At 41.0% G+C, this 24704-nt stretch overlaps 1 protein-coding gene across 3 annotated transcripts in view; it reads right to left on the reverse strand.

Annotated features, from left to right (window-relative positions):
* CNOT6L (CCR4-NOT transcription complex subunit 6 like) overlaps positions 1-24704 on the reverse strand; it is a 74249-nt gene that overhangs the window by 13207 nt on the left and 36338 nt on the right. For all 3 annotated transcript variants that reach the window (XM_090036903.1, XM_090036901.1, XM_090036902.1), the window contains 8 exons: positions 16288-16409; positions 14943-15129; positions 13735-13820; positions 11599-11688; positions 7532-7600; positions 2623-2780; positions 1396-1550; positions 525-676 (listed from right to left, as the gene is read on the reverse strand). In XM_090036903.1, coding sequence (XP_089893029.1) covers positions 525-676; positions 1396-1550; positions 2623-2780; positions 7532-7600; positions 11599-11688; positions 13735-13820; positions 14943-15129; positions 16288-16399 — 1009 coding nt within the window. In that variant the 5' untranslated portion in view covers positions 16400-16409. The remainder of the gene's footprint in view (positions 1-524; positions 677-1395; positions 1551-2622; positions 2781-7531; positions 7601-11598; positions 11689-13734; positions 13821-14942; positions 15130-16287; positions 16410-24704) is intronic.

Here is a 24704-nt window from a genome sequence, read left to right on the forward strand (position 1 = left end):
TCATGAAAGGCTGTTTGAATCTAGTTCCTTTCCAGTGAGTTATTCAGTACCACCCACTGGAGATGTTAGACAGAGAGAAGTAAGACACTAAATAGAAAGAAAGATGAGATCTCAGTATGAAAAGCTGAGCAACAGCACCTCCTTGGCAGAAGGAGGTTTTTTTTTACATGGACACACCTGCCTGAGGAAGTATGTTCAATAAGTAGGGGGGAAATGGAACTCAAAAACAGGTAGTAAGATGGACTTGAGAGGAGAATACCAATTGTAACCAACATTCAGGTTAAGAAGCTAACAGAAAACACCAATTTTCAAAAGCCAACTTGTGTCTTCCATCTCAGGGAAGAGGTTTCCCGTTTTGTAGGAATTATTATCAGAGTAGCTAACTCTATGGTGTCCCATTCCAAATATTTAAGGAGCAGTCATATGAAGGCATACCCTACACAATTTGATAAAATAGAAGTCATTCCCACCTCTAACAGGACCCTGTCCCTCTCAATCTGTAGGAAAGCAGTTCTCATACATACCTGTTGCAAATAATTCTTTGTGCACTTCTAGCACCACAGCAACTCCAATGTTGTCCTTTGTCATGACTCTATTTAGCATAGCTTCTGAACCTTCAGAGTTGGCCATTGCTACCTGGTTGAACTCCACAGTGTGCTTCTGCACCAATGTGAATCTGGGTAAACACACAAGCACGTGTAAGAATGTCCAACATGGTCATTTAGCACACAGCTGCATTATACACTTGCTGAAGTTTAAGACATTTTTTCACAGCCACATTCCTTAGGGCCCAATCTCATTTGGGGCTTCTTTGTGCAAGAGGTACAAGAGTTATCCTTACCTCCACCCATTCTCTCATTCTTATAAAAAAAATTCCCTTGCCTTTCTAAGAATTTAAGTGGGTGAACTTCTTAAGTCACACCAAATTGGTTGGCTGACTCAAATACAGCCACGGAGAAGACATTTGACCTTTTACATGCCACGGAAAAAGTCTATGTTAATGGTGACTAAGCTACTGTATTTACTTAAATATAAAGACAAGCCCCAATAGTTAGATTCTAAATATATTATAACAAATTTATAAATTTCATATTTCAGGTACAGAATTGGAGGGTTGTTTGGAATCCCACCCCGATGCTACAGCAGACAAAGCAGTGATGAGGGGAGGGGAGCAGCGCCCTGCCCTCTGCCCTGCCCCTTTCTTCCTCCTGCAGTCTGAAAATCAAGTGAAGCACTCTGCAGCAATCTCAGTATTTTGTTTAATAGCATACTAACTTGATTGCCACTCCTCTTGCAAAAAACACTTTCCTTCCCCAAATCCAACATCAATGTTTTGAGTGCCACTGTTTTATTCCCTATGTTTTGCTTGTGGATGAAGTTGCTTGGCTCCCTTACTTTTCTGTCTTGAAGAATATTGCACAGCCGTCCACATGCTTTTTCTCCTGCTCAGACATGATTTTGGCACGTGACTTTGGAGAGAAAAATCCATCATATCCACGCTCTTTTAATGCTGGCAGAAAGAGGGTGAAGTATTGCTCTGTTTCCACTTCCTGGAATTGAAAACAATTAACATTACAATGAAGAAAAATCAACAGATTATTAATATGAACCATCCCCTCAACCGTACCCCTCCCCCTGAGATGAAAATATATTGCCAATGAGTAATTTATGCCAAAACTAGATTTATATTGCCTACAGAGACCACATCATATCACATTATATTAGTTGTCAGATGGATGGAATGTATTTGGATTCATGCACATCAAAAGTAAAAGGAATTACAAAAGAAAGGAAAGTAACAGGTGTATTTTGGGTATAAATAGGAGATCGTCAGCTGTTTTTGACATCTGAAAGAGGATACTATCCTAGGTTTGTGTGTCAGATTTAGATATCCAGCAGCCATTAATGCTGAGCTTTTTGAACTCTTAGCAAATCTCCCCTGTTCAATAACAATGTTTGATCTCCACAGAAATACACCGCTTGGGTACTAGGCTTAGCTTGAGCTTTTACAGAACAAGCCAGTCATTCTCTTCTTGTGATTTTTTTTTCCTGCACAACTAACAGAGCTGGTTTCAAAGTGAAGCTGAGGACATTTTTAAAGCAGCAACAGCCAGCTAACCACACTGAACATTTAAGATGAACACCTATGACTGAGTTGGGAACACAGACACAAATCTGGCACAAATGCTTAACTTCAAGCATATCAATAGTTCCCTTGATTTCAGAAGAACACCTTCAGGCATGTGTTTAACATGAATAGTTACTGCACAGGACAAGCATTATAGCAGATTAATTTAACAACACACTTCTTCCAAACATAAAGCTGTTGCTGCTTCTCAGCCAAATCCATTACTGTGCAAATCATCAACAAGGAGTTAATTTGTTCTCTAATATAGAATTTCCAATGTAAAGTTATGATTAGATTTTCTAATTTTGCCTCAGTTGTTTAACATAGTTAATGAACAGGAACAAAATATGAATAAGCTATGTATATATTTTGTAATGGTAAATGTTTTGTTAAACAGATAGAGAACAATGCTGTGAATACAATATAGGTCCAAAATACACAAATGAATTGCTCCTCCATTTTAAAATGAAAGCCAAAAAAGTGGTTACATTTACCTGAAGACTAATGATATCTGCATCACAATGCACGATTTCTTCCATGATTCCCTTTTTCCTATACTCCCAATTTAATGCCCAGGATGGGCAGTAGCCATATAGCTGCCGGGTGGCATATTTATCACACAATACATTGTAACACATAACTGTGAATGAAGCTAGGAGGAAACATAAGGTGGGAATATTATTTATGAAGGTTGAGGGGAAAATAATAAAAACTTATTGAGAGACTAATCCTACCATATTTTTGCATGTTTCTTTACTTGAAGTTAAGAAAGCGTTTCAAGTAAGTCACTAGGTTTTTCTCCCAGAGTTTCACTAACCAGTGTCATAAGAATCCTTCAAAACTTTGTTACTGGCACACAAGGTTAAACTTTGAAAAAAGGATCTAGCTTGGATGTACAACATATACTTTTGCTCGCACAAAGAGTAACGGCTAGTAGAATTTGTGGTCAGTTTGCCGAGCAGTTACCAGTCTTGTACACACTAAAGCCTGAGAATAATTAAAATGAAACACAAAGACTGGATTAACTCAGTTGCAAGCACTTACAACCCCCCACCAACTTCAGCAGCTGTTACAGGTGCAACTGACAAAGACAACTGGGTCCCTATATAGCCATTTTGTTGCTCATCAATATCCAAAAAAATATGTGCTGGATTTCTGTTTGGGAAAAAGGAAATGCTAGAGCTGTAACGATTGCTAATTGAGCCAAAGACCTGATATTTATTGTTGCTGCTACACTAAAATGACAGCTTCAGGTTTAAACACATATAATTATATAGCATCATAAAAGCAATTTGTCAGAGTATATGCAAAATGTTTTGACAATATTCCTTAGTACCCAATGAAAGTATGTGTACTGATATATTATAAACACTGTATGCCAATTTCCAAAGCATTATTGCTCTGAATCTTATTGGTTCTCAGCAAGAAATTGGCTATAAAGATACCGAAGCAGATATTTTTATTCCTAATGAACCAGCAGATTTATTTTCCCTCTTTCTTATGGTATCATCAGCTCATTGGGACTAAAGAGGAAAAAAAATGAAATCAGATGTTTTAGACTTGAAGCAACGTTTGAGGCAACACTTTAAGCTTAAAAAAATAACAAGAAGATCTCTCATGCTTTCATGTTTAAATTTAGACATGGAACAAGAAGAAAAAATTTCACAAAAGTGGAGAAAGTGTTAATAGTGTTCATTGAAAACAAAGAGCACAAAGGGTAGAAAGAGACCAAAATGCCATTCTTAAGAATTACTTCTTAGTGCAACAATTGTTAAGCCTAAATGCAGGCAAATATGTGGGTTTCTTTTGCAGGCGCAGAAAAATCTCAGTAGCATATTCATTAAAGTTTCATAAAACAAGACCAAAAGCAGCAATCATCAAAAACAGCTCTATTTGTTGTATCTTAATAAATGAGGACTAGATAACATAAAGACTAGGAAGTTCATGTAGCCACACCCTACATAGCCTAAATAGAACAGATACTGCGAATATCTCTGTGGAGAAAATATGATTAATATTCTATATTGTGGAGAATTACAAGAGATGGGGGGGGGGGGGAGGAAGGACACCACAGTGTAAAACCTTACTGGAAACTAGAGACCTTAATGGAAACATTGCCAGACTTAAATTTTTAGATATTTTTGAGTCTCTGATTATTATGCATCTAAAACTACAGTATTCTTTGGAAATATAATACTGCATATTATTTGCAAAGTCATGTGTCAGTCTAAATGAAAGGGGTTTTTGTTTTAACACACAAAATTTACCCAACTAGAGAATCCTACCTACTAACATTATTCTAGACACCTACGTTAGGGACAGACATTACACATAAACCGGTCTAAGTGATCAGAAAAACCTGTAACCTGTTTAAGCCTGTAACAGAACAGATGTTCAATGCATACAAACCAGTTTGGAAACAGCTGAAACCGGTTTGAGATACATTAAATGTGGTTGAATGTAACATCAGACTTAACTGATTTGGGTCAAACCAGTTTATGCAATATCTGTCCAAGACCCCTTGCTGGCTTAAGATAAAGCAGACACCCCCAGCATCCCAGCATGCTCACTGTGCTGAGTGGGGCTCTCTGCTCCACAGAAAAGCTCGCCCCCGCCCCTCTGCTCCCTGGCCAGAGCTCCAGCAGAGACCTGCAGTCACAGAGCATTTGCCCGGTTTCTCTCTGCTTAAACAAGGATTATTCCCTCCGCCCCTCTGCCTTACACAGACACCTCAGCATTAACTAGCGGACCACATGCTGGCTACGGTCCATGCTGTGGGAGATGACAGGCAGACAGGCTTTTTGGACCTTATCACCAGGGAGCTTAATGTCCTTCCTTGGCAGAGCTGTTTAAGAAGAGCTCCATTAGTTAATGGAGAGAGGCTTTGTTTTCTTAATGGGTTGATAAACACTGAGTTAGGGGTGATAAATATTCCCTGCTCTGCTGCTTAGGAGAGGAAAGAATAATCAGTGTCCTGCTAGGGCCTGGCCACGCCTCCCTCAGCTCAGCCCTACTGAAGGGAAGGGAGAGCTGCTCTAGCACCCTTTGCCTCTAGCCTGAGCTACTGCAGGCATGTGCCTGCATTTCTGGGATGTATGTCTGGTTACAAAACTGGTTCAGCCTAGCCAAGTTAGACTATCCTGCAAAGACTGAATCAATTCAGGCTCAGGCTTTTTGAATGTCTGTCCCTAGCACTAAAAATTCTGACTGACCTTACTCCTATTTGTTTCCAGCTTTTGGGCTGATGCTACTTGCAAACAATATTAAAGACCATTATGTAGGAATGCAGTTAAAACACAGCAGAATGTGCAAAGTAACAGTATTCAGCAATTTAACAGGTCAAGTAAGCACAGTACAGAATAGATTTTTTTGTTTTGGTTTCCCTGATAGTTATTGAATTTTTGCTCTGATGGTCCATTCAATTTTTTCCTATACAGTTCCTCACACTGGTGCTTGCTCAGCCAAGAGTGCTAGATAAGGGCTCCTATATTTTGGCCACAAAGCAGCAGAAAGAACACAGCTTGATTTCTCAAATCAACATATTTGTAGCACCAGCTGATCCTCAGTGTCATCTGCTCACCCATAATCGGCACAAATTTGGCTTGGAAGATAACAAAAGGAAACACAAAACCCCATGATGGCATATGAATCTTTGGTTAAAAGCCACATACATGTACACACACACACACACACAGAAGCAATCCAGACTACAGCCAAAGGAAAGAAAGGTGAGCAGGGAAGACGAGAACAGAGAAAAAATGTTAGTGCAGTATTAAGTTTTGAAGACCTAGCACTTCACAGTGCTTTTAAAAATGTTTGCATAGCTTTGGGTATGACACTTGTCCAAAATTAATTTCACCTGCTATAGTAACAGATTGTTGTTCTACCTTGTACTTTGGAAGGCTTTCAGAAGAACACAGTAGGGACCAGGAAAAGGAAGCAGTGTAGCAAGGAATGTCCTCTGCCTAGAAACAGCATGCATGTGGGGTTTTTAAGGTGCTCCTTGCAGGTTAGCATGAGCAGCAGCAGATGGCACCAAGATTCAATTACAAAGCATGGCATGCATTACATTGTAGCTAAACTCCCCAGGGGATGAGAGGAATGAAAGGAAAGTGAAACCAACATAGAGGGTTCTTTACAACTGTATTTATCACCAGTCTAGAGATGTGTGTGGTATTCGTATGCAAGTAGGAGTGATTTGGAGGGGGGGAGGGGCTTCTCACTATTTTTGAAAAATAAGCCAAAGCACCTTTCCTTTGTCAATTTGAGTTGAATTGAGTAGATGCCTTATCTCAGGAGCATCAAACTCATCTGGCCCCAAGGGTCAGATGAGTGGAAAGGGACCAGTTCATGGGTGGGATGAACAATATGGGGCTGGTCCTGTGGGCCAGATAGAGCCCAGATTCTTCCCCTCCCCCAACATGCTGGATCCTGTCCCTGGTTCTGAGACCTGCACTGCACATGGCATGTCCCCAGAACAGCCAGAGCAGGTGCTAGGTCCAGCACGTGGGGTGCAGGAGGGGGAAGGTGTGGTCCCAAACCCTGTGCCAGTGCCATATACAACTTGTAGTCCTGGAGAGGGTGCTGCATGTAACGTGTCCCAGACAGGCTGGGGTGGGCACTGCATGCAGTTCATGTCCTGGGCCCTGTGTGTGTGCAGGGCTGGTCCAGTGCATGCCATGAATGTGTCAATTGGAGATGCAATGGCAGCACCAGGGGCTGTATATTGAGGCTCCACAGGTGCCATATCTGAACAGTCAACAGTCTGGTACTTTTAGAAGAAGCAAGTCCAACCTTGGAAAATAAATGTTTCAGTACCAAGTCAAAAGGTAGAGAAAAAGCTGCAATCTGTTTCTGAACTGATGCCACAAAATCAGACAAGAGGCATTTTCAGCAGAGGTGAAGAAGAGACTGTACCTACATGAATAATTTGCCATTTTTAATTCTCTGTATAGAGGGCTCCTATATACATGCAGGGAGCCTGCTCTGACATGGTGGAAATCCAGTGCATCAGAACATACTCAATCAATCGAGTTGGCTAAAGCATGAAAATTAACACTCCAGCAGCTTCACGTGTCACATGCATCAGTGTCGCCACGAGTCTCAATGCTGACAAAATGGCAGTGGCATGCTTTGAAATAAAAACACATCTGATGAGTTTTAGTTCAAAGTGCAGGGACACGTGGCAACACTGATACATGTGACAAACAGGCACTTTAATTAGAGAGTCATACTAATTAAAAGTGCCCGGCACACTGTGAACACATGTCAATTAACAGCAGACTGTTATGGCATTTTTACAACAAGAGCCTAAAATACTAAACCTAAACATGTCCGAGACGCATTTCAAAACATAAAGCAGGCACTGGCAGAAAGGAAAAAAAAGAATAGCCACAAAGTTACCTGAGGGCAGAATTTGGTCTCGTTCTTTTAAAGTAATCCATGGCCTTGCAGGCAACTGCTCTGGGTGAACTGAAACATTCAGAAGAGCAATTAATTTAGTACTTATCAATGTAAAAATTATAATTTTAATTTACAATCCAAACTGATGCCTCAACAAGTGTTTCAGACTGTGCTACACTAACCCAGAGACAAGATACACCCCAGTCACATGAAATCCATCAACCTATTTAAAGCTTAGGAAAAAAGACAAATGGGGGGCAGTAAAACCTCATTCAGAAGACACAAAAACATGAATTCAAGAAAACAGCAAGTTCAGCAATCAGACAGGTCCCCCATGATTTCTCCTAGAACTTCTTTACTAATCTTAATAGTTCATAAGACCATTACTGAAACTTTTCTACTGTTAGGTAAGACTGCTTCTCAGAAAATAAGCTTAATCAGTCATCTGGGGTGCTGGCAGACATAGGGGGGAGGGCACACAAGACAAAAAAACAACCCACACTACCAGAAACAGCAGTGCATTATTTCAGAATGGCTCCACAGGGTCTATATAGATTGGGTGCTTCAGCGGGGCTTTTTGGCACTTTTAGCTAACACAGATTCAATCAGCTATTAAATAAAAGTGCCAAAAAAGCCCTACTAAGGCACCCAATCTATACAGATGCTGGAAAAGCCAGATGCAACCAACATGCTGCGTCTTCTGGGCACGCACTGGGCTCGGTGCGAGAGTGTGCCAAATTTAAAGCAAGTGCCATGTTTGGATTTTTTTCCACATCTACAAGCAGCTAAGGTTTAGATACTAAAATTTATCTTCTAGGACCTTGTTCACAAGATAATCCATCTGCATACATGGTATGAATGACAAAAGGAGGTTATTTTGGGGTTCATTTGTTTAAGATTTATGATTCAATTCCTTGAAGTGCAAAACCCTAGCAAGTCATATCAAGGCACCAATATTTAAAGAACACATTAGCTGACAAAACTTAAATAAAATTTTATTTAGTGTTTCTTCCAGACAGGAAGTCGCTTGTGAACGTCAAATGCGTTTTTTAAGTAATCATCCAAAATTTCAATTTGTGCTTAAAATGTTTATGGGTTGGATTCCTTTTGACCTATACATTTCTTTGATGGTAAAGCAGTGACTAAACTATAAACTAGCAGTTCCAAAACTGTGGGTTGCAACCTCAAATGGGGTCATGCTGAAGAAAAGTTGGGGAAGCACTGCTATAAATCAACAGACAATTGAACACCAGTGTTTGGAGATCTTTTATTCAAGAGGGATTTCTAGACTGAAGCTGATGGGCAACTGAACCAAGCTGCTGGCAAAAATCACCCTCATACTTGTGAAAAAGTATCAAAAGAAAGCACTGAAAACTAGATGTCCTCTACTTTAAAAACAGGTTATAAATAGGGGTGCACTGAGAGATTTTGGAGGCCCATACTGATAGCCGATTTTTAAGGAGGCATATTGCTTAGATGCAGGAGTGAAGATAAACGTTATTTACTTGGTTTTTAAAAAAAGACACAGTGTTGCACCTAATTCTCACAAGCAAACTGAGTAGCTGTGATGTGGATTTTTTCACAGTAACATGGGTGAAAAATCAGCTTATGTGATGCACCCAGAGAGTGGTGGTGGATGGGTTTCCCCCTGGAGAGATGTGGGCAGTAGTGTCCCTCAAGACTCTGTCCTTGGACCAGTACTGTTCAATATCTTCATCAGTGATTTGAACAAGGGTGTTCAAAGCACTATGTCCAAATATGCAGATGACACCAAACTATAGCAAACACACTGGAAGGCAGGGAGCAAATTCAGGTGGATTTAGATAGACTGGGTAAGGGAGCAGATCAGAACAGGATGCAATTTAACAAGGATAAGTGCAAGGTGCTGCACCTGGGGAGAAAGAATCTCCAATACAACTATAGACTTGGAAGTACTGTTCTGAGTACCACGGCAGTGGAAAGGGATCTCGGAGTCATAGTCAACGCAAAAATGAACAAGTCACCAATGTGATGAGGTAAGTAAGGCTAACTGCACTCTTTCTTGCATTAGTAGGTGCATGGCAAGCAGGTCTAGGGAGGTGATATTTCCCTCTCTATGTAGCATTGGTGAGACCGCAGCTGGAGCACTGCGTCCAGTTTTGGGCGCTGCACTTCAAGAGGGATGTGGATAACCTTGAGAGGGTTCAGAGGAGGGCTACTTGTATGGTCGAGGGCCTGCACATAAGATCCTATGAAGACAGACTGAGGGACCTGGGATCTGCAAGAGAAGGCTGAGAGGTGATGTTGTGGCTGTCTATAAGCTCATCGGGGGGCAGGGGTGAGGGGGGTCAGCAGGGAATAGGAGATGCTCTGTTTACCAGGGCACCCCTCCAGGTTACTAGAAATAATGGCCACAGACTGAAGGAGACTAGATTTAGATTGAATATCAGGAAGAAATTCTTTATTGTGAGGGTTGCCAAAATACGGAATGGGCTTCCAAGGGAGGTCGTGCTCTCCCCTACCTTGGAGGTGCTCAAGAAGAGAGACTGGACAAGCACCTGGCTGAGGTTACTTAACCCCAGTGCTCTTTCCTGCCTGGGACAGGGGGTGAACTCAATGATCTACTAGGTCCCTTCTGACCTTAGAAATCTATATTGGGCAATACTGATCTGATTTCCAATACAGCTGCATGCAGCTGGTAAGTTCACTGTGGTGGAAGGGGAGGGAAAAGGTATGAGGGGGGCAGATCAGCACCCCCCATGGTGAGGGAGGGAGCAGGAGAAGATGCTGCCCAGCCAGGGCAGGGCACAGGATGGAGCTACAGTTCATGCCATTACATGGACCCCAGAGGGGCCCATGCCCTGGACCTGTGTGGGTCAGGGTGGCTGGGCTGCAACCACGGGCTGGAGCTGGGACTGCACCATGATCTTCTCAGTGGGGGCTGGGCTCAGGACAGGGGCTACAGAAAGGGCTGCAGCTACCCCAGATTTCACTGTAGCCCTGCTCCCAGCTGATGCCCACCCAGCGCAGCCCTGACTTCCTCAGTGTGTGGGTGGAGGTGGGGCATTGAGTCAGGGCTCTGCCAGGTGGGTGGCAACGGCAGTGCTGGGAGCAGAGATATGGCAAAATCTAGGGTGGCTGCATCCCCTTTGTAGCCCCTGCCTTAAGCCCAGCCCGGCACAGTCCCAGCTCCAGCCCACAGCTGCAGAACACTGCACCCTGCTCAGATCCAGGGGCACATGCTCCTCCCACAGCTCTGTCCCATGCCCTGCCCCAACCCAGCTGGGTAGCACCTAGCCCTAACCCCTCCCTCACTACAGGGAGCATTGAACTGCTGGCACCCCTTCCACCACAACAGATTTACCAACTGCATGCAGCTTTCTATGCTGCCAGCTGTGCTTTTCACTACCTGAGTGCTGCGCTGCAGCTGCACACATGCACAAGCATTTATCAGCCAAATTACTGGCCGCATCGGGCCGATTTCTGATACAGCCTATTTTCTTTATATTGGTACTGATCTGGTATCAGACGGTTTTACTGTGTACCTCTAGTTATAAAGTGACTCGGCAAGCTTTTCCCGGTGTCATCCAGGTTTGGTACAGGGACATCCGAGTGAAATGTTAGCTTCATTCCTCAATCAATTTAATCCTGAGCCATTTGGTGATGATCAACAACACTGCCAGTTTAGATTAGGATTTAGGAATCATATGTTGTTTCACCCACTTCTCTCAGACATGTGTGCTTGTGCATACATGCATACACACAAACTGCTTTGGAAAAGCTGTACCCTTTTGTCTCTATCACCACTGGATTAAAATACAAACCCACAAACAAAAAACTAGAAATCCAGGTGAAAAGGGCCACATATCCCAGAACAAAACCAGAGCTATCCTGATAAAGATATTTCTTTATCCTCTACCACTGGTTGATACAATGCTACAAGCCTGTATTTATTTCATGGCAGTACACAGACAGTAAAAAGCAGTCAGAAGGGAATCGATGCAGACCTTAAATTAATGGGATTAAATACAAGAACAGTGAAAGTGTTCTGGAGCTCATTAGGACTAGTAAACTTCTGGCTTTGTTACCTGCTAGATTGTCAAGCATGTAGTTCAGTAGCTTACGTGTTCCATCTGGGTCCTGGTACAGACTGAGAATATCCTGTGATAAAGGATTGCCTGCAAGGGATTCATAACAAAGAATGCAATAATTAAGCTCTCTGAAACAAAACTTGCAACTTAATTGAACTTTCCAACCTCAGAGCGGACGGGCCCAATGATTCTGTAGTACTTTTTCCTTTTAGTGTCTACCTTGTGAAGATGATTGTTAGAGAAATAGCTAGTATAAAATATTCTTCCTTCATATCAATTCAACCGGACCTGTACCAGAAACTACAATAGTTTGTTCTTGGCAAGGATGAAAAGAAAAAAGAAAGAAAGAAAGAAAAGCATGAAAAGGTTCTCTTTGGAAATGGAATTTGTGCACTTAAGTTTTGCACAAATACAGAGTTATAGAAAGGCATTTTTTTCTTTTTACTGAGAGGTAGGAAGATTGGGAAACCTCTCAAAGCAGACATACTTCTTGTAGCTAAATGAGCTCTTGCATACCTGCAATCTGAAAAACTGAGCCATTAAAAACACCTGGGCACTTGCATGGACACCACCCAGACAAAAGGGCAGCATTAAGTCTTACTAAGAGAACTGCTTGATATTGCCTTTCAGACCAGCTTCCCAAGGAAGGAACCCACCTTATTGCACATTTCAAGCTTCCCTATTCTATACGTTTTGTTTGCACGCCCCAAACCTTGAGAGATTTGAACAGAAGGTAATCATATTTCTGTGCATACTGAAGGTCACCATACTTCCAAAACAATTTTAGGATTAAATAAAAAGGTTTTCATAAAGGAAAGCCCCAGGATAAGTGAAACCCAAACCACAAGACTTCAAAAGCCTCTGCAGAAACTGTGTAAAATGTTAAAAGTTATGATTAGGAGATACCCAAAATCCTCAAGATGCTTTAAAAAATTACCAGAATTTGAAAAGCTCTCTCAAAACATTCAATACTAGCCTCATAAGAAATTTTTTTTCTCCCCCCTTTTGGATAGAAAGCCTCTCTCTACTTTTATATAAAAAATAAAATATGACACTCTGGCTTGAAATCTTACTCTATTCTCCCTTACCCACAAGGGAGGGGCGTGGGGTTCTAATCTTCCTACAGGTGTTTTTCCTTTCATTTTAGACTGAGTTGAAAGTCAAATATGTATTTCATAACTTTAACCTTTGAAGATTTTCCTCTTGAAAGATATGTATAAAGATCACACTAAGTGGTTGTTATGTGACTATATAACCCCTGGAGTACACCACAGTGGATTGAAGTATTCTCTTCTGGTAGGGCAGGGCTGCTAGGCCACATGTGCCCCCCCAGTTGTCAACTCACTCACAGGCACTGTTCCCCAATAGTTCTGTTGCTGGTGGTGTTTTTGGACTTCCCCTCCTTCCCCCACCTTCCACTTCCTGTCCCCAGCCCAAGGGGCAGAGTGCATGGCTCAGCAGGTCAGCATGGACGACCCATGGCCCATGCAGCATGTAGCCCTCAACCACTCAGAGGTTGGGCAGCTTTTTGCTAAAGGAGGGGACATTCCAGTGCTTTTTTGCTCTAATCTCCATTGCATTCATAGTCTCTTTGCTCTCAGAAAGCCCTGAAGTGTTTTTTTTTTTTCACATCATCTCCATGAAAGATGATGCATCTTTTAGAGTAAAGTGTGGTTTTCATAAGGAGACCAGATGACAGAAATCTGACCTCATTCCTAACAGGTCATCTTCCTCTGAAATAGTCTTCCACCTTTCCTTCTCAATCTGTAGGCAGTTTTCAGATGCATTCAAAAACCCTTTTGAATAATATTTTTATTTTTAATTATTCTGCAGTCTGTAAACTGGAATAAGATATTAAAACAATACAGCTCTTGGAAAGTTTTTAGTAGAGCAGATGTAGATAATGAATTCATAAAAGAAGGTTCAAGCACAACATACACTGTTCCACTGATTAAGTGTGACTTCCAGGAACTAAGCAAAGAGGTTTCTGGAACAAGAGTAGCTGAAATAGCCATTCGTGCCAGATGTTTAAGGTATGGCTTATTCTGGAATGGAGTCTTGGGGTGCTATGCAAAGTCATACAGCCCAACAATATCACTCCACACTTACAAAAAAAAAAAAAATGTCTCTTACCTTTCAAACCTAGGGTTTGTAGCTGGAAGAGCCGTCCAAGTTCATAAGGCAAAACCCGTAACAGATTGTTATTTAAAAGCAATTCCCTACAAAAAAGACAAGAGAGCAGTTATTAACATCATCTTAGCACACAACGCCAGAACAATTATTCTTATGCATCCTTATAACCTTTTCTAGTTCTTTGTAAGTAGCAGTATCACAACTCTTACATTTTATAGCTCTTTATCCTTGAATTTAAAAGTAAATATCAGAAGAGAAAGAGACACCACGTAGTCTGAAAAGCTCAATTTTGGGACCACATCAAAGCAAGAAACTATATTAGCACGCTAGTCCTTAACAATAAATGGGCAGTCAAATAGAATAAGGAGAGAAAGGGGTTGGGGTTTTTTTGTTTTAAGAACTTAGCATACATTTTGCTTGAAAGAGGAGAGGTATTATCTTGTGATAGAGAGAGCCGTAATTCCAATTTCACCATGATCCTTCACCGACCAAAACCACAGCAAGCTAGTCTATCCTTAAATGCAAAGTCAAATTGGGTACAGCTGCTATAGGCAGATTCAATTCAGGTTTTATATTTTGCTTATTAAAATTTGGAAAAATATATGAAAAAGCAATATATAGAGCATTCAGTTTAAAGTAACTACCTGTAAAATTATAAATTTTGGAGAGTTAGTTTGCATCCACACATGCATGGACGTTTGGTTCCCCAGGGACAACTAACAGTGGCGCACCTTGTGTTCCCTGGGGCACACCTGTGCCATGCACCCTCTGGCATGCAACAGGCTACCACAGATGGGGTAGGGTTAGGGTTAAGGTTAGGCTGACCCCAGCAGCTATTAGTTGCAAGATGGTTAAGAGTCAACATTGAAAAATGTTAAGAATCGACAGTAAGAAGGATTCTGGCTCAGCATAATCAGCAAATAGCCTCGACAAAACAGTGGCCAGCCATATCAAAAATATGGAATAAACAATTTAAGTTGAAAAATCCATGGGCACCATCATAGGCCAGATAGCTTCATGAATTGTTGCTTTTTTGACACCCATGCCTTAAAATAATGTTTGCCTTGTCCAGCTAACATTAATATAAGCACTGAATTTTTCAGGCTAGATTGTTCTGAAAAATTTGAGGAGGGAAAATCAGTATTCCTTTGGTCCCCAATCTCTAGTCGAGAGGTACTTGGGTTGTTATCCCAAATAATTCTTCTCACCTGAGAGATACCATATTTCCTAGTTCTGCTGGTAAACTTCTAAGTTTGTTGGATGACAAATCCAGGTAAACCAGATTATGGAGCTTGGCAATATCAGGTGGAATGCGAGTAAGATTATTGTCATTGAGGTGAAGAGCAGTCAAGTGCGTCAGTGACCAAAGTGATGTACTTAAACTCCGCACTCTACCTAAAAGAGGAAACAAAGAAACAAGTCTTCAGACAGCTTTATACTCTCAAGCAGAAATGGTGGGCACAAATAAGGGTTACATTTTCAAGGTGCTGTGTTTGAATTCAGATACACAAATCCTACACTTGGCCACAGAATGTGCAACTATTTGATTCCTTACCCTAAACCACGTGGAAATACTCCTCAAGACAGAAGAATTAACTTTGAATTGTTTGTTTTTGTTTTTTTACTAACCTGTTTTAAATAAGCATCTGGTGCTAGTTTAAGCAGGAAGGTGAAATGGAAAGAAAAGAAAGAATTTAAATTTAGAAACAAATCTGCTGGCAAGATAGTCATTAGGGCTGTGTGACGCTTTGGTCCCAACTCGATTCAGTGGAGATTTGGCCCAATTTGGTGGTCAAATCTCTAAATCTGCATCGAAATCAGGAGGACCCTTTAATCTGTTCCAGGCCCCCTGGAAGAACTTCCGGTTTACTTCTGAGTCCACTGGGGGGGCCCCCTTGCACCCCTCCCAGCTTGGCAACTGGTGCCTCCTGGCTCGGGGGGGGGCACCCAGGGTCCTCCTGCAGCCCATTGCTGAGCTGGGGGAGGTGTGGGAGGGCTCCCTGCACACTTGGCAGTGGACCTGGAAGTAGACTGGAAGCAATTCCAGTCCACTTCCAGGTTTGCCGCCGAGCACATGGGGGGGGCCGGGGCAGAATGTTCCTGTGGGATGCTCCATCCACCCCACCATCGCAGCATTCACGAGCTGTGCCTGGTACCTCCAGGTATGTAGAAGAAAGATTTAAAGCTGTATCTATGGCCGAACCACTGATTCTCTGAATCAGCATCGAATCTTCAGATTCGGCCAAATCGAATTGGGGACAGTGATCCGAATCAACTAATTGAATCGCTGTCCCCAATTTGACCCGAATCCGAATCGAATATAGCCCGTTTTGCACACCACAATAGTCATTTAATAGTTTACAGAAATTCAAAATGTAACTTTATTTTGAAAAAAAATGAACTAGAAATTCTAGCCACCCCCATCTATATAAAGAACCAACATCTTAATTTCAGGTTTTCAAGCAAGTAAAAGTTCAAATAAACATTGCAGTATGATAGTTGTATTCTAAATAATCTGGCATTTAGCCAAACCAAGATTTGAAAGAGACTTACCCGAGATTTCTAATTCTGCCCAGTGAGACTTCTTCCCATTGGCTAACTCCTCTGCTGACATGATGGTATAAATTCTGCGAGGATCTGGAGGATCATATTTTTCCTTTGGCATCCCTGTTAGTCTGAAAGAGTGCCAGAATTAGTACCACAGAGTTGAAACAACAAAACATTTCTTTGCGTCTAGCCACCCAACAGAATATTCTTCACAGCCTCATACTAGAAAAAGCATGTAACTTAATTTTGTTTTCTGAAAATAGTTCCATGTTAGTCAGTAGATGGATTTAAGCATGTTCTTACACATCTTTGTGGAATCATATTGGCAAGGGGATTTTCCATGACGTTTGGTTTCTGTGGAAGGCAGGATAGGATTAAACTATCCTGTTCAAGCAGCAGAATTCCTAAACTTTTCTGGTATTTTCCTCTCCATACCCTATATTTAATGACCCATGACACTGCACTGTTGGCTGCTTCAGGAAACAGTCAAAATGATTAAAACCGCACCAAGTCTCAGCTAGACACCACAGAATGGCTCCCTATTATTTACAAAGACCAAAACTACAAAGAAAAGTCTTAGATTAGCATACATTATTTCTGACAATTATATTTCTGGGTTAAACAAGTCCCTTTTTCACACTTCCACACAGATAGAAATTTTCAAGACTTGTGGCTCTGAACCTTTACCCCCATCTCTCATCCATAAATGCTTTAGCTCTTCCTGCATCATACCTGCCCATGCTTACAAATCACAAGTAGTAGAAGGCACTTGGTTGAAGTGCAAAATTCTGGAAAAAGGTGGAGGTATAAATACTGCTAACAATATTTATAATTACAGGGTTACTGGCAGCCCAATTTTGATTTTCTGATTACCCCACGCACTTTAGTCTTAAAATTGATGTTGTATACATACAAGGACAAATTATTTCATTTCTGGCAAAGTGTTGGCACAGGAAAGCACTAAAACCTTACTCTAAAAAAATCAGCCGTATTTCAGGGATTCCATGGTGAAAAGCATTTAATATATGCCTTTCAAGCAACTGTGTTGAGCAACAGGAGACCTATTGTTCAGTAAAACTATTATAAATCTGTGGACAAGACTTTTTAAAAAAAATACAACCTTGATCTTCTGCATGTGAGCAGGGTGGTTCACCAAATGCAAGTTTTCCACATTAACAACCCTCTATAATGGAAGCAGTTTCTATACTGTAGTGTTAAAAACGATTTCTACTTGTCAGGTCAGAAGACCAAAGCTATGAAGAATTTGGAGAAAGCTAGTTCAAACTGTTTTGATTGGATCTGCTGAAACAAATGTTGTGCAGCAGATCATCAGCTGATTGGTCATCCACAATTTAGAAATCCTGAAGTTTAAGACTATCTGTTTAATAAAAAGACAAAACTATAAAACTTTGGCATTTTAAACATGAAGGAGCTGAGTTACCAAAGCTTTCCTTTGAATGACATGATTCATTTACTACATGGGGTGGGAAAAGAAAGCCTTATGAATTCACAATGAAATTCCAATTTATGGTGAATTTGGAGAAATATTGCCCTTTCATTCAAAGGATATGACAGTATATAAACTGAAATTATAATTATAGTGAGCTTCCACTTACAGGTGGAATCATCTGATAATAAAAGCAAAGTGCCAAAGGATTCTGCACACTATCTGCTCCGCTGCAGTGCTTCACCTCGTAGGGTTAAATGAAACATTAAGAAAACAGTAATGCAAGATCTATGTTGTACCCATGATGGTCCCGAAATTATAAAAATGCAAGGATTTCTTAAGATTCTAATCTTTTATTGGTTATATTTTATTTTTATATTATATATTATTTATAATTTGTTATTTATTTTATTATAATCATGTATTATTCTTTATAATATATTATTAAATGTTATTGGTTATATAAGTATGTAGTTAGACAAGTATGTAGTTCGGTAAGTTAAACAAGCTTTTGAATGCAAGACATTCTTCCTCAGGTTAACACACAACATAAAATCACCAATAAATTAGATCCTTGTTTGCAAATCTGAATAGTTGAACCTGCAGTCACTAGCAAAATCCACATTACAGATTTCACTAAATTTGATCTATCTCCAGTGCTCTTCTCATTGCTTGTGTTTAAAAACTTGACCTTACCAATAATTCTTGTACCAAAGTGTGCTGCCCAGCTCCTATGAAGAGATACCTCTTAGTCCTTTCTGGGAGTCTGAAAGAAGTTTTATTTCCACTTTATTGACCAGATTCCTTGCTTTCAGACATGCATCAAGCTAACCTACATTCCAACGAGTCTGAACATAACTCCTTCTGGATTTCAGTAGCATCCCTCCAGCCAGCAAGATTCAGCAAAGCAATGAGTCATTGCTTACACAAAGGGTCCAAATCCCTAGCACATGGAGAACTCGCAGCCTCTGTCGACTTCAGCTGCAAGACTCAAATTCTATTCCCTGCACAGAAAAGGATACCACAATACAACCAACCCTAAAATTAGCATCTCTAATTAAAATATTATGTAGTTTCTGTAAGATACAGGATCTTACAGTTTCTGTAAGATATAGGATAAAGGTTTAGGTCAAGATCCACATCCCACTGTGACACATTGTATAAACAGTAAAAACCCCTCTAAAACACATAGGTTGAAACAACAACTAGTAAGTGCATATCATTTGATATTATTGGAAACAGATTCCTTAACTAAGATTTATTTTATACGCTTTGTTGCTGTTGTTGAATTGTCCCTATCTCTGAAGATTTTTAAAAGGGCAACAGCAGAGCCATTTGGGTGGTGCAAGTGAGATGAGTTATCAGGAAATAAACAGGGACTGTGGTCCACAGGAGCTATTTTGGATCCTTAACTAAGTTTTCAGTTATTTTCAATACATAGCTTTTTAAGCACAAATTTAAAAAAAATAAGTTAAAATCACAATATTGTTTAGGGATATTTACTGAATAATTTAGTGTTTCAGTTGAGCCCAGCAAGGAATTATCTTAAAATTATATTAACATCTGTTCCAGTTCAAATGCATATTAACGATCCCACAGCACTTTCTGCCACAGTAGAAGGCTGCCTTGCTGTCGACCCAGGATCCCCTTTTCCTTTCACTACTATACTCAACCAGTTGCTTATCTTCCTGGAAAAGTGCATTTTGATCCTGCTTCATAAGAGTTTAGAGTTTCTCAGATTTAAATGCTTATTGTACCATGTCTAAGTACTTTATGCAGGTTTTGTTCTTTTAATAAGAAAAACCTATGACAAATGTTTAACCAGGTATTATAAGCCAAGTATCAGCTGCATGACACAATGGAAGAGCAGCAGCTTGCACTCTAAACTGATTAGGATAAGTACCACCTTACCATGAACACTGTGCGCACATCTACATTTTCATTAATTAATTATAATTACAACACATTAAATAATTTAATGCACCATAAAAAAAAAGGTGATACTAAACAGTAGCGCTGGTGCATGCTTTTTTGTGGTGCTAATGCGCAGTAGACTAATTCTACTGCACATTAGCACAGTTTTTGCTTGCCCTGATAATGTGCAGTAGAATTAGCTTACTGCGCATTTAGTGTCTCATATAGATGCGACCTGTGGTAACCAGAGCTAAGTGCTTAATGAAATAAGCTGTCTTCAACAGGTCTCTTCCATCCCAAATGTCTTGAAAAAGGGTAATTGGGCATTAGGTTTAGACAGTTTTAGATTCAATTTCTGCTGCCTCTCAAAACTTAGATTTTCCAAATTTAAAAAATATATATTCATAATACAGGTCACTGCTTATACTATTGTGTTGTAAGACAGTCATAGATGGCTTGCAGCTTTTAAGCATTAAGTTAAAATACAGGACTTTTTTATCAAATGCATCACCAGGTAAGTCTCATAATAGCAAAACATAACCATTTAAGACCTTTCAGAGTTCTTGGTGGGTTCATATACATGTCCAATTAATGTAATGGGATAAAAACTCCAGAGCACATCACACAGGAGAAAACTGCTCCCAGGTGCAGCACCTACATGTATGCCTGGGACAGCAGCAGTTTGCACCAAGGCAGGGCAGCCCTGGGCTGGTAAGGGCCATTGAGGTGTGGGGAGGAGTCATCCCTGGGCTCCAGGTGGCAGTAGAGGGGCTGACTGGGGCACAAGGATCAGGCAGGTATTTGGTCCCTGGCTGGCTGGGCTGACCAGGTGCAATTTGGAACTGCGGTTACCATCTACACATGTGGTTGATCACATGCAATTACCCTGCTGTAAGACAGTAGTCTCCAACAGTACTATCCTATGGTGAAGTTAATTAGTTTACTGCACCCTAAGACACCACATGTGTAGACAGTGAGCTTTACTGCAGAGCTAATCTGTCTACTCTGCAGTAAAGCACATGTGTAGATGCACCCAGTGAGAACTAGATTGATGCTGCTCCTCCAAAAGAGCCATTATTGGATAAACATCCCTGGGCAATGGGGCCTTTGCAGAGCTTTGGGACTTCAGTTAAGCAGCATACACCATAGCAAACTTTAGCTCAACCTTTTAAAAAGTGCTTCACCATTCCCAGACACCATGGTGAACTGGTACTATTTACTGACACTTGCAAAGCAGCTCTTCAGTGGAAAGTGAAAGCAGTATAAACAAATTAACTAGAACAGTGGTTCTCAACCTTTTCAGTGCCACAGTACTGCATTTCTACTTTTTTTTAAATGTGCAGCACCTTAGCTGAGAACCACCGTTGGTGTTGCCTTGGCTTACCTCAGAGCCTCCCAACAAAGTTCTGCTGCCTCCAGATGAAAGCTCCCTGCTTCACAGCAAGCCTGAGAACGGCTGCTTCTCCCGCACTTGCTCCTCCTAGGTTAGGCAGGCACTGCCTTGTGCTGCGTAGCTCTCCCTGATCTGACCCTCCAGACACTTCTCGAAACAAGCACACTCAATTCCACTTGCGTCCATTTCCAGGAGCACAGAGGGTACCAGACCAGGAAACACTACACAGCATGAAGCTGCCTGCTTTAGGTTGTTTAGAGACGCGTTTCTCAACCCGTGGATTGAAGGGTCACAAACAAACTTAAAAAAATGTAGAAACTCAGGGAAGTGTGGCTTTTCCCTTGAAGGCTGGCAGAGTTCCAGCCTGCCAGGGGCTTCTGGGGCCCTCCATGCCACACACCCAGGTGGGGCTGGGGCCTGGGGCAGTGGGTCAGGACTAGACACTGATGTTTACAAAAAAGGTTGAGAACCACTGGTTTAGAGCAGTGTTTCTCAGCCCATGGTATGCATACCCCTGGGGGTACGCAAGACGGACAGGGGTACATGGGTGCTGCATTCTGGGTTGAGACCCAGCAGGTTGAAGTCATCTTTGCCTGTTCGGGCTTGAAGTTCCAGCTGCTGCCCGTCCCGTTACATCCAGCGCGCCAGGGCTTTCACTCCCTGACCTCAGTGTGCCGGGGAACAGGGAGGGGACGGGTCCCGTGCAGGCTGCTTTGCCCCAGGCTGTGGTCTGTGAGGAAAAAGTGGGATGGCTTGCAGTGGTGAAACTCAAAGTGCCATAATGAGACTTCCAGTTCTGATTTTGCCATGTCCATCAGCAGGTGGTACATAAGGTACCAAAGGTTGAGAACTGGTTTAAAGGACTCTAATGCAGGGGGAATGTGTAAGGCAGTTTTACCTGGCTGCTGCAGTACCCTAAGGATGCCAGATCACCCCATCTGAGAAACACTGTACTAGACCCTAGTGCAGTGGTTCTCAATCTATTTAGGCTCAAGGCTCCACTACTAAAACTTGAGGCACCCCTTGGTAAATGCCAGCTCTTAGTTTGCACTTGTTTTTGGGCTACAGAAAGTTACTAGAGCAATTCTTCTATTGCAGAGATCTCAGCAAAATCTCAACAGGTCAGAATGGTTTTAACACTATGAATTTTTATTTGAAATCTCTAGGTTTCTTGTGAATCATGTTTTCACACCTAACTGTGCTAATATGGTGTGGAATCTCAAAGATGCCCTAGCACCCTGGTAGAGAATCACTGCCCTACTACATTTCTCTAAGATCCAGCACCTTAAAAGATGAAACTGCTTTTATGTAAAGTGCATTTAATTTAACAGAGCAGCTGCCTATTAATAAAAATCAAGCAATAAAATATTTCAACAGATTTATAAAAAGCTTCTAGTCTAGAAATACCCCACTGATAATGCTGCATATTTGCAGGCCAAACTTTAACTTGGTTCCAGTGAACTGGAGAAAATACCAATCCAGCCAATTTTACACACTGTAGACACACAAATTAAACAATGCAGAAATCTTTTTAATGAGCTAAGCAATACCTGCCCACCTTTGGTACCATAAGGCAACAAAGAGACACTGTATTTGTCCTGAGAGAAACCATATTATCCGAAGACAAAAGTTCAGACTTGTGGCCAAACCCTAAAAAATGGCTCACTGGATAAGAAGTGCTAACAGTTCACCCTGAGATATCACAAAGTGTGTCTGAAGAATTGTCAGAAGACTGCAGCACTGAATCTGTGGCAGAAAAGCAGTAGTGCCTTCAGCTGCTCACTAAATCCTGACTGGAAGGATGATGTGCATACATGTAAATACTGTGACTTTTCTTTTCCAAGACAAGCACAGGCACAATTTGTCCCAGGATAAATGGAATATCTGTTCTTAGCTTAAGACAGAACCTTCTTCTCCCTGACTTCCCATTTTGTATAATTTTTTAAAACAGAAGTTAAAACTGAACATATATCAGCACTAATTTCTCTTTGTAGGTATTTGTAATCATACTTGCATGTTCAAAGTTATCCACTATCCCCAGTCAGAACTACAACATCCCTGCCAGCCTCGTTAACATCAGTTCATGCTGCAAGGGAAATGGATGCAACAATCCCACAGCATCTTTAGCTGTACTATGGTAAACACTCAAACTTTCCAGCCTCTTGCCATGAAAATTCATATAACGTTTATGTACAGCTATGTGGTTGGTGTACTCAAGAAAGGGACAGGGCTCAGAAATCCAGAACGGGGAAAACTGGAAGAGACTGTTCAAGTTAAGATTTTAAAGATGGAGGTAATTGGGGATGTTACATGGACATGGAAGTACAGAAGACCTATATAGAAGGTGCACCCTGCCTGGATGACAAATGCCACAAACTACAGGTGACCTCTTCTGTTAAAAGTGATGGCTTCCACTTTGGTACAACATACAGCTAAGATTCACCCGCATGGTAAAGGTTACCAAGCCAGACAGAGACTGGAAGACCTCAACTGCTACAAAGACCTTCAATGAAAACCTTTAAGTACAAGTCAAAAAACATGCTCATTTGCCAAAGTAGTATTTTGATAACTACATCACCAACACTCCAAAGTAGCATTAGAGATTCAAACAGCTGTTCAAGGTTCCATAATTTTGGAAGCCTGAAGACATACCCAAATTAGATATGCTTTTTCTTTTTCGCTATGGCAAGCCACCTCTTGCTAAAGACCACCTATGCACTCAACTCCTAAAAGTTCAAAAGTGGCCTTTGGATAACATCACTTTAGCCATGCCTTTCATACATTAATTTGCAGTATTTGTTTGTATTTAACCAGGACAAAAAGTAACCCTTAAAAATGTATGCTTTCAAAATCCTCCTGGAAAAAGAGAAAGTTATGAAAATTGTCATAATTCTAGTTCAAAATAAAGTAACCTTCTAAACCCAATTTTTATCAGCATATAGAAAATTCTCAAGGCACTATTTAAGCTCTGGATAAAATTTCTTAATAAGTAGTATATAGGTATTCTGGACCTCTGCTGCCATAGAACTATACTTACGCACTATACAAGTTGCAAAGAAAGTGTTCTAGGCTTTCTTTCGAAATAACTTAAAATATAGTGGTTAGAACAAGCTGCTGCAGAAAAAAAACTGCCCACTGACTGGCAGAAATCATTTAGACCAGGAATCTTAAATATGGTCCAAATCATACTAAAAAAGTTCTGGCTCAACATTAAAGCTACTAACACTCACCTTGAAGTATTGCAAGTACCCTGTGACCCACCTTTCAGTACTCATTTGCTGCAAAAGGCAGCATATCAACTACCAGCTACTGCAAACATGGAAGACTGGGAAGGTGAAATTTAAAATTGCAGATGAGCAAAATGTAACCTATCAAACCAAAGAGCATTAAGCCGTTTAAATTAGTCTGATGAACATGAATCTGCAAAGTCTTATTTTAAGCAACATAACCTGAGTCTCCACATGCAGAGTTTAAGAAAGCCAACAACAAGGCAATGATCTGTCTTGTAGGCTTATTTATTTTAGCTCTTTATAAAACTTACACTGCTGTACAGCAGTGTTTCCCAACCTTTTCCCAACACACACTTACTTTAATAAAAATTTCCTGCGGCACACCTGTTAAAGCATTCCCCATCCTCATACCTATTGTAGTTCATCACCATGGCAAATT

This window comes from Crocodylus siamensis, chromosome 2 (genome assembly GCF_052110815.1).
Source record: "Crocodylus siamensis isolate JL-2025a chromosome 2, ASM5211081v1, whole genome shotgun sequence".
Classification (NCBI taxonomy): domain Eukaryota; kingdom Metazoa; phylum Chordata; order Crocodylia; family Crocodylidae; genus Crocodylus; species Crocodylus siamensis.